The sequence below is a fragment of the Paroedura picta genome, chromosome 2 (assembly GCF_049243985.1).
Source record: "Paroedura picta isolate Pp20150507F chromosome 2, Ppicta_v3.0, whole genome shotgun sequence".
Taxonomy (NCBI): Eukaryota; Metazoa; Chordata; class Lepidosauria; order Squamata; family Gekkonidae; genus Paroedura; species Paroedura picta.
In genome coordinates this window covers 76,313,047-76,323,234 of record NC_135370.1, presented here as the reverse complement: position 1 = coordinate 76,323,234, position 10,188 = coordinate 76,313,047, and the positions used below count along the sequence as shown (strand labels likewise).

Genomic DNA, 10,188 nt, shown 5'->3' with positions numbered 1-10,188 from the left:
GCGGCGAGGAGTCCAGTAGTCAGCAGCTGGGCCCTCTTGATTTTGCGACCTGCCCTGTCGACGGCGAGCCAGGGAATGCCGGTGGCCAGCCGCATGCGAGCGCAGTCGGAGGGGGGCGGATCAGGAGGCGCTTTACGCCTCTTAAGTCATCAGTCCTGTGGCAAGGGACCAATTGCAATTGGTCCCTTGTCGCCGGACTGACAATCGGAGGGCCCAATCAGCAGGCGCTTTGCGCCTGCCGATTGGGCCCTCCGATTGTCAGTCCGGGGGAAGGGGCCTGTCAGCACCCTTCCTCACCCCGGACAGGGCTGCCCTCGGGGCCCTTACTGCCTTATTTAATCCGTTCCGCTAGGAGCGGTTAAAGATAGGTGTATTTTTTCCTGACGAAGAATCCATATGTACCAAATGCATAAGTAGAAAGCATTTCTCACAATATGCGGGGAAGACACCTCCTTCTGGGGTAGTCCCGTGTATTACCGCAGTTGTCACTCTAAAGGCTGCCCCTAGCTGGGGTAGGATTCAGAGCCATGGGGTAGCTGCTGGTAAGGGTGGTTGAAAAGATGTACTCTGGATCTGGGCCAATGGTGGTGTGCCTTTCTGCAGGCTTTAAATTGTCATGTTGACCTAACCCCCCCCCCTCCAGATGGAAAGGGGATGAGCCCTAGGTAGTCATATACACAGCTATTCTGCACCATTGCTCTACTTCTGGGGTTTCTCGAAGCTTGAAGACTGTTTTAGAGGTTTCTCAATGGTAAAAAGATTCAGAAAGGCTGCTTTAATACAAGGTAAGCTGTTCTTGTTGCTTTGTATTCAGAAATGTTGAACAAACACTTTCCACACTAAATAGGCTGATGAGAAGAGGTACCAATGCTGCTAAAAATATAGTATTGAGCTTAAGGGGGGGGGGGGGACTGGATTCAGTCCTGAAACTTGTTTTCAGAGCAGAAGCCACAGCAACATTAAAAAGTAGCAATAAAGATTGGTGTTTTTAGGCATGTTCAGAATGCCTTTCCTTTGCTGCTAAGAAAGACCAGTCAATACAACACAAAAGCAAAATAAAGGGGGAGGCAGCACTACCTGAGGATTTAGCACCTCCCATTTGTAAAAACTAAATATTATCAATATAGTGTGTTTTATTGAAACAGGCTGCTTACAAGCTGCCAACTTTCAAATCGTATAGTGGTTTTCTTCAGGTATAGTAATTAGAGGTGGGGAACAAAGAGGATGCAAGATTCAATTTCTGACATAGCTTGGCAAACAGAGGACATGAATGCTTGAGAACAAAAGAAACCCTCCAGATGCTGTGCCATGATTCAGTTAAAGTTCAATTGACTCTTAAGTAACTTGGGATTCCCCTTCCAAAGTCAAATACCCTTTAAAAAGAAAAAGGAACAACAGGAATCTTGTGTAACCTTAAAGATAAACTTAAGGTGGTTGTGGCAAGGCACAATATAGAGTAAAAGCAACATGTTCGTTTGGGAACATACGCCAAGGAGAGCCAATTTAAATATAAAGGGTTATCATGACAAGAGGCCTCAAAGAGTACATCCTAATATATGAATTTCAATGCAATAAAATTTCACTTAAGGATCGGGGTGCTTCAGAAGTCTGCCCATTTTATTATTCTTTGTGGATTGCTTCCATAATAAAATATACTCAGGTAGACTCATTCCAGATTCACTTTAACAGTCAACATAATTTTTAAGTGATCTTCTGAAGTAATGTGCAAAATTATAAATGTGTTATTTTTATTATTCTTATTTTTGTTTACATTTATGGACCCAGGACAGCCCAAATTCAATTGCATTTCACCAAAGAGGAATCATTGTATGGAGTTTGACTATACCCCAACAAGCTGCTTATCTGTACTGGAAATGTACTTTTAAAACAATTAATTTGGCTAAAATGGCTATGTTAATATTGGCCAAATATTGAGCATTAATACATTTACTTATAAGTAAGTCTCATAGACTGCAGTATAACTTTATATTCTACATAATAATGTTTTCAGAATCAGGATAGTAAAGCAGTCACTCTGGTTATTCTCCTGTATCTAAAGCAGATCTCCCGTATCTAAAGCAGCAGGCTTCAACAACAGAAAATAGGATTTGTTAAAAAAGAAAAAGCAGCACGATCGTGTGTTTACTCTGGAGTAAGTCCTAAGTGTCATTTACTTCTGCATAACTATGCATAAGAAAGGATTGCTTGACAAAACAAAGGTATATGGCCACCCTTTACCCACTCCAAGCTCTACTGACATTTAAATTAAGGGACAAATAGTTTCAAAACTCTGACCCCTCCCTGCCAAGTTGTTTCTATCTATTTAAAGCCTTGTAAATTTAATCAAACTAACGAAAACTTGTTTATTGCCCGTGTCGGATTTTGTAATGAAAAGTGAGGCTCATACGATGTCTTTGAGAGACTTATCTAAACATCGACAAACCCAGCAACCCGGTTTCACAGCTCGTTCCTAAACTTGCATACAGATCAGTTCTTGTTTTAAGATTGCAGCTTGGATAATTTCCACAGCACAGAAAAAGTCCTCAGATTAGAATCGCCCGGCTATTTTTGTTGCTCCCTCTGCTGTCCAAATTTGAGGCACAGATTCTGTGTCACTCTCAGTGAACCGTGCGCGTGGTTGATGTGGTCCCAGAGTCAATCTATGCTAGACTAAATGGATAGAATGATATTCTTCCGTTCCGTTCTCTCGCCAGTCGAAACGAAGCCCTGCTAAGATTAATAAAACCCAACAACCCACCGATTCCAAAACAGTAAAGAAAGTGAAAAAGACATCGGGGTATTCTAAGCATGAGACGTTCCAAAAACCACATCTTGCTAAATGGGCCTTGAGCGGGACCAAAGCTTTCCTCTAGAAGTCAAGGAAATGAAGATTCTCTACATAAAAGAAACTGCGGGGGACTAAGCCACTAAAAGTTTATTTTTAAACGATTTACTCCGGATTAGTCCTAATGAGATCAATAGCCCGAATCCAGTTTAAACACATGAAAACGACAGCCACCGATTCTTTAGCTTTGAGAGTACTGCGCATGCGTCTGAAACCACGCTCATCTCAGAGAACCAGAATTTTACGTAAGACTAGGGTCTAACCCTAAAGTGGACTAAGTAAATGCGCATGCGTCTCCGGCGCTTCACACTAAAATGGCTTCGGGTTGTGCGCGTGCGTAGTTGAGAAGGGTTTGTGACTGGGTGGGGGAAAACACGCCTGCGCATGGGAGCGCCTTGCCTGTTGGGAGGGGGGGTCGGCGAGAGAGGGTTACGCGGCGCAGGCGCAGTATGGCGGCCGAGTATGTGTGTATGTGAGAGTCTGACGGGTTCAAAATGGCGGCGGCTGCTTCTATGTGAGGGGAAGAGTCTGGGGGTGGCGGGGTGGCAATGAGCGGTAGCGGCGGGCGGGTGCCTGCGGGGCAAGGGTCTAAGCGGGGCGGCACTGAATTCCCCATCCTCGCCACTGGGAATCGGTGGGAGAGAGCTTGCTGGCCCAGTGCAGTGAGAGCCTGTGCCTGTGTCCCGGGGGGTGTTAGAGCTGGAGGCATCAAGACTCAGGCTGGGGTGGGAGTTCGGGGTGGATGTTGTGTGGGACGAGAGTGGGGCTGGCGTTTGTGAGCCCGGATGAAGGGGGGGCTGCCGTGGGTAGTGGTGGCATTTGAGGTAAGCCGAGTGGGCTAAGGTAAAGGTCTGAGGGGTGTGTGCTAGAAAGGCAACTTGAGGTACTGCGAGGGTTGAATGTACTGGTTGGACTGGTCTGAAGTGAGGAGAGGGCTCTGGAGTTACTGAGGTGGAACGGATGCTGTTTATTTAAATTAAGAAAAAAACAACCCGAGTGGTAGAGAGTTTCTGTAAGGACAGTGAGAGTTGCGTTCCCCATCGAGGAGTTGTTGTGCTGAGTTTACCTTTTTGGAGGTTACAGTGAAGTGAAGTGAGAACGGCGATCGTTTCCAGGGCACCCTCTTTCCCCTGATGCCCTTCTGAGTGTCACTGAAACACTGTAGGCAAGCCCACGACTCACCTGACAACCCCTTCCCGTTTCCCCCTCCTCCGATGGGATTGGGGTTTTTTGTTGCTTGCTGCCTCGTTTGGATACGAAAGCTCTCCAGCATTCAGGCCGAAGACAAACACACTTGGGAATTAATTTGTTTTCCAACTCTCTTTTTTGTCCTTAGAAAAGGGCAGAGGAAAGCCAGAGACCTGGTAAGACTTGACTTTATGTTCTGTCCCTTTGTAAAATAATGTATTGTACCTTGTTGAAAGTTTGGGTGTCTTGCTATGTTTATGTAATGACAAACTGGTATTCTCCCACTCAAAGTGTAGAAAGAAAGTTTCTGTTGGTTCTGCTTCATGCCTCTTCTGTTGAAATGGAGTCAGGCTTGCATGTGGTTCAGTTTTTTTCACTTTGCAGTTCTTTAAGACTTCTGGGATTATTTGGAAGGAGAAGGTTGGTCAGGAGATGTGGGAGTCTTCACCTTACTTACTTCTTACTTTTCTTCACCTTACCCAATCCCTTCTTACTGTTGTGTACTTACGATAGAGAGACAAACATATAGAACCTTTAACTAGTTCTGATTTAGCTTTAAGGCTTTCTCAAATGTTTTACCATTGATAACCCCCTGAAACATCCTTCAGGCTTTAAACCCTGGAAGTGATGTCTACAGGCCACACCTCCCTGCCATGCCCCTGGAAGTCACATGTCATCAGAAGTGACATCACCCAGACACTCCCACTGGAAGCTCCATCTCACCTGCCACCCTAACACCAGAAATAGTCCAGCAGCCTCCTTCACTGTGCCAGGAACAGGGCTGGGGCAGGAATCTTCTGCTCCATCACTCCCTGCTATCCCCCAGTTAAGTTAAAATTAGATTACTTACCTCTCTGGATTCCAGTCACTACCACACGCAACAAGCTTCAGCCAGCAGGGATTTTTATGACTCAGCTCCCTTTCCACCCATTCTAGACCTATCATTGGCTATATAGGGAGGGAAGTGTCAGCATTAAAGAACTATATAAAAATTAACCCCCACCCAATCGGGGAAACCTTTCTGAGGCCATCAAGAAACCCTGTTGAGAAAGCCTGCTGTAGCCTAAAACAGTCTACTGCAACTTGTGGCTCTCCAGATGTCCATGGACTATAATTAGCATGAACTCCTGCCAGCATGATGCATTGGCAGGGGTTCATGGTAATAGTAGTCCATGGACATCTGGAGAGCCACAGTTTGGATACCCTTGAACTACTGTGTAGCCTGTGGCTTATACTTGCTTGTTATTTAGTACAGACAAGTTCTGTACCAGGGTTCTATGCTAATTTGTTCCTTGACTAAATCCTGCTACATGCAGACTTCTTGAACACTTCAGCTGTGGTATCTTAAAACACTACTAAAATATTTGTACCCCTTCATTTCAAGTTGGTACCATATTGAGGTCACACTCAGTACTCCATGAGGGATAGGATGCACCACTACAGTAACTTATGCCTGTTCAGCTAGCTAGTCTTCTTGTCCATCTTGCCCTTTGTCCATCATCTTAGTGCCTTCACTGGCTTTTAAAATGTTACACTCCCAATCAGTTGTAAATGACCAGTTCTGTGCACCCCTTTTCCTCTCCTTTTTAACTTTAGCAAACTCTGCCAAACTGGTATGTGTAACATGCCATGACAGTGATAATACAGTCTGATAATGGAGATGGATGGACAGTTCTTTGACTTACAATCATATTGGGCTGAGTGATACTAGCTCTTTATTTTGTTGTAGGTGGTGTTTAACATTTGGTTTTGATCAAAATAGGCTTAGGAAGTAAGATAGGTCTGCAGAAGGCCTGATCATGGTGAACAAAATTTGAGTCCAATAGCACCAACGAAGACTTATTCAAGGCATGAGCTTTCATGTGCATGCACACTTCCTCAGACATGGTCAGCCAGTTTCTTGATGAACTTCTTGCTTTTGTTATACATAATGGATCAGGGGGAAAAAAGATGTTTATTGGCTTCTAATGGGCTGCTATGATGGCAGACTACATTGGCTGTGGTAGGTCACTAGTTATATGGGCCTGGGATAATGTATTCAATGAAATGTTTTGCAGTCTTTAAGCACTATGTAGACTTCTGCGGCTATGTTGAAGTAATAGATGTTCCTTAAAAGTATACAACCAAACAATAGATTGCATAATTTGATTTAACCAAACAGAACCAAACTGCTGTATAAAATGTTGGGAGTGTTACTTTGTTATGGGACTACAGTGTGGTAAACTATGAGATGTGAGTCTGGCCACAATGGTATCATGACATTTATAATTGTTTTGAAATGCTTCCTGGGAAAATTCCAACAGATATTTGCTTATAAATATGAGTATGTTTTTTATCATTTTAATTCATTTCAAACTATACAAAACCTAAAACATTCTGCATTAAAGCCCAATACATGTATTTATATGTGGGCAGTAGGTGAACTGTAGAAATATTACTGTGTTTAAGCATGAAGATTTTGGGTTTGATTCCATTTTGGAAGGGCCAAGCTGTGACTTGCATTGCCTTCTCTAACTTATTGAGGTCCTTTTATTTGGAAAGCCTTACTTAAGGCTTCAAATCCATATCAGTAGTAATAGCTTGATCAAGTTTCTAAAATTGGAAATCCATGTTTCATTTCATAGTCTTTGTCAAATTATAATTATTTTCTTACTGGCTGTAGGTAAAAGCAAGGAAATACTAGGCAGGTAATCAAAAAGTTTAAAAAATGTTAGCTTTTAAAAATGTGGATCCCTTTGAGGACCTCATGCTGAAAAAAAGGGATAACATTCTAAATATAAATTGAAGTTTTTTAAATTTGCTGTGTTCTGATTTTTGAGGAGGAGGAAGAAGACGACAGCAGTTCCGATATCTCCTTCTCACTCTCATCAGAGGAGTCTGAGATGGAGCCTGAAGAAGAACGGATCCGTTATAGCAAAAGACTGGTCAGTATGCAATCTTATTTCTCATAGACCCTTTAGAGTAATTTCAAATGTTTTTAAAAAGTTTGTTGCAATATGGATTCAGGTGAGTAGCCATTTTGGTTTGAAGTGGCAGGACAAAGTTTGAGGTGCCACTGGACTCAAACTTTATAACATTGCAATATGTTTTTCTCCCAGTGATTATTAATATGGCCATTTTCAAGTTTTGTAATCTTTAGCCTCCAGTGGCTATAGCTTATCATGTAAATTAGCTTACACACTACTTTTCATTGTAAAGAATTCACAGTGGTGTGGAATACAGATATGAAGGTAGTGATGATTGTTGAATCTGGGAAGAAAAGTAGGGCAGAATAGATAGTGGCCAGCTGCCTTTCTACTTAGATTTATAGCCTTGAATGTACCTAGAAAGCTAGGTCGTGGTGATGGCTAGAATACTTTCATTACTTACATTTGTTAAGAAGACTGTGACCGTTCTTCTCCACCATGGACCTATCAAGAATCTTGTCCATAACTTAAAGCTAGACTGTTGTAATGTGCTTTTTCAGTGATGTACTGTGCATCAACTTTTCATGCTGGAAGTAGGCTATAAAGCGTACTTGCAGTGTTCCATTGTTTGTACCAGTTCTCTGTTATTTGAGGGTGGTAGTGTCAAAAGTGGCAGCGGGCTTGGTTTTTCATTATCCTAAAGACTTTTCCATACATTTTATAATTTTCATTAAATCAGAGATGCACAGAAACAAGTTTGGTGACTGGCACAAAGTCATAAAAATGCTCTTCTTCCAGGGAGTCACCTCAACATTTATGTTTATTAGAACACCCTCCCAGCAAGCTTGCTCAGGGCAGTGTACAGGGACATAAAATATATAATACAATAATCTTAGATTTAAAATTAATTTTAAACAATAACAAGTTAAAACAGGTTAAAAACAGCAGCATTTATGTATTAGTATTGAATCCTCACAGAAATTCAAGATGATTTGGAAGTGGTCAATATATAATAGATGGACCAGTGAGTGGGTGGGGCCATGACAGATGTTAACTTTGGCCCCAACCCAGCTTTGGTAGATAGATGTTAGCTTTGGCCCCAGCCAAAAGCTTGGTGGAAGAGCTCCATCTTACAGGCCCTATGGAATTGCACCAACTCCAACAGGGCCCTGATGTGCTCCAGGAGCTCATTTCACTAGGTGGGGGCTAGGACAGAAAACATCCTGGCCCTAGTTGAGGCTAGACAACCCTCCTTGGGGCCAGGAATCACCAACTGGTATTTGTAGAACGAAGTGTTCATCTGGGGGTATAGGTGAAGAGGTGGTCTCTCAAATGTGCAGGACCCTGACCATGGATGGTGTTACGGACTAATACTAGTACCTTAAACTTGACCTCGAATCCAACTGACAACCAGTGCAGCTGTTGGAGCACAGGTCAAATATGTGCTCTTCAGTGTGTACCTTTAAGGACCATGGCCACTGCAGTGCAGACCAATTGTAGTTTCCAGAACAAGAATAAGGGCAGGCCCATGTAGAGTGAGTTACAGAAGTCTAATCTAGAGGCAACTGTCTCGTGGATAACTGTGGCTAGGTGTTCTGGAGTCAAATAGGGTGCTAATAGTTTGGTTTGGTGTAGGTAGAAAAACGCCAGCTGTACTGCTCTTGAAACTTGCACCTCCATAGATAAGAAGTAGTCAAGAATCATACCCAAATTTCTGGCTGAGGAGGCAACTGAAAGTTGGACCTGATCCAGACAGAGTAGATGTGCTTCCTTGTTTGATCCCTTCTTACCCAGCCACAGGACCTGCCACCCCGTCACTGCTTCTAGGCATCTGGCAAAGTTGTCTGGGGGTGTCACCAGGCAGCCATCCACTAAGAGGTAGAACAAGGTATTGTCAGCATATTGATGACACCGAAGCCCAAGCCCCCAGTCCAGCTAAGCAAGAGGGCGCATAAATATGTTCAACAAAGTTGGGGAGAAAACCGCCTCTTGTGGCACGCCAGAATGGAGATGCTGTCGGCATGATTGTGTCTCCCCAGCAGCTACCTTCTGTCCCCCATATTCTGACGTCTGCAAGATGGTGAGCCAAGATTTCATGATCAACGATGTCAGACGCTGCTGTGAGATCTAACATCACGAGCAGTGCCACCCTGCCCTGATTCAGCTGTCTCTGGAGGCTGTCATCATGGCAACCAGCACCATTTCTACCTCATGGCCAGGCCAGAAGCCAGACTGGGATGGGTCCAAGATGGAAGCTTCCTCTAGTATGCTAGCAGTTGGTCCCAGTGTGTGACAATCCAAATCAAAACAGTTTTCCCGATTACTGGAAGACATTTTGAAATTCTTTTTAATAGTGGTAGGTAACTATTCTGATACTGTGTTTTGTACAGGAATGTTATTTGGGAAGATGATAGGACTGACATTTTAATGTTATATGCCCAGTGTTGTTGGGTTGGAGATCAAAGTAAATATATAACAGCTTGAATCATAAAGAGGTTACTTTTCGGTGAAGGTCAACACTACTGAAACTGTGAAAAGAAATATTAATTCAAAGAAACAACTTAATGCTGCTTTTAATTATTTGTGGCAAAAAAGCTTAGGCCATCAACTCAGGGGTTTGTTCATGGTTCAAAATGAGTAGTATTGCATGTTCTTCATCTGTGCAGTGACAGTATTCAGTATGACCACTAACCAGGTAATTTTTGATTATGCATGTTTAATTACTATGACCCAGATCATCATGGGATGTCTTTAAAAGCAGCTTGTTCTATGTACTACTTTTGAACCTCTGCAATTGTCATCATTCTTGCTCTTCCTTTCTCAGTTTGAACAGCCAAGATAATTCCCCCCCCTTTTTTTTTTTTGCTTCTGCATTTTTCAAAAGTGCTCACATTTGTAATTGAGAGAACTCTGGTCCCTTTCATTTAAGATTCCTAGGCTAAGGCCAGGACTCCTCCAAATTAATTCTTAGCCAGTGAGGTCCTGGGGTCAGTTTCATTTTCAATAATCCTGGGGTGTGGGCATGTGCTGTTAGTGTATTAGTGTATATTGCTTAACCGAGGCTTTCTCAATCACAGTTTTGTGAAACCCTGGGGTTTCTTAACAGCCTTAAAGGGTTTCCTGTCTGGATGGGAGTTAATTAATTTTTATATATATTTTTAAAATTGTTAAACACTTATTCGTGACATGACTATATATGGTTATATTGACCTCCCCCCCCCCCTAAAAAATGGCCAATGATGTGCCTGG

General features: G+C 42.9%; 2 protein-coding genes across 7 annotated transcripts in view; one reads left to right on the top strand and one right to left on the bottom strand.

The window, feature by feature from the left end:
- The window catches only part of LOC143829679 (proto-oncogene Mas-like), a 40,425-nt gene extending 36,441 nt beyond the window's left edge, over positions 1-3,984 (bottom strand). The window contains exon 1 of the mRNA XM_077320936.1: positions 3,912-3,984. The gene's annotated coding sequence lies outside the window, so the exon portion shown is untranslated. The remainder of the gene's footprint in view (positions 1-3,911) is intronic.
- KDM2A (lysine demethylase 2A) overlaps positions 3,262-10,188 on the top strand; it is a 70,600-nt gene continuing 63,673 nt past the window's right edge. For 2 of the 6 annotated variants that reach the window (XM_077320928.1, XM_077320934.1), the window contains exons 1-3: positions 3,262-3,359; positions 4,182-4,209; positions 6,853-6,957. In XM_077320928.1, the coding sequence (XP_077177043.1) occupies positions 3,340-3,359; positions 4,182-4,209; positions 6,853-6,957 (153 nt within the window). In that variant the 5' untranslated portion in view covers positions 3,262-3,339. The remainder of the gene's footprint in view (positions 3,360-4,181; positions 4,210-6,852; positions 6,958-10,188) is intronic. The other 4 variants (XM_077320930.1, XM_077320931.1, XM_077320933.1 and 1 more) reach the window with 4 other exon arrangements.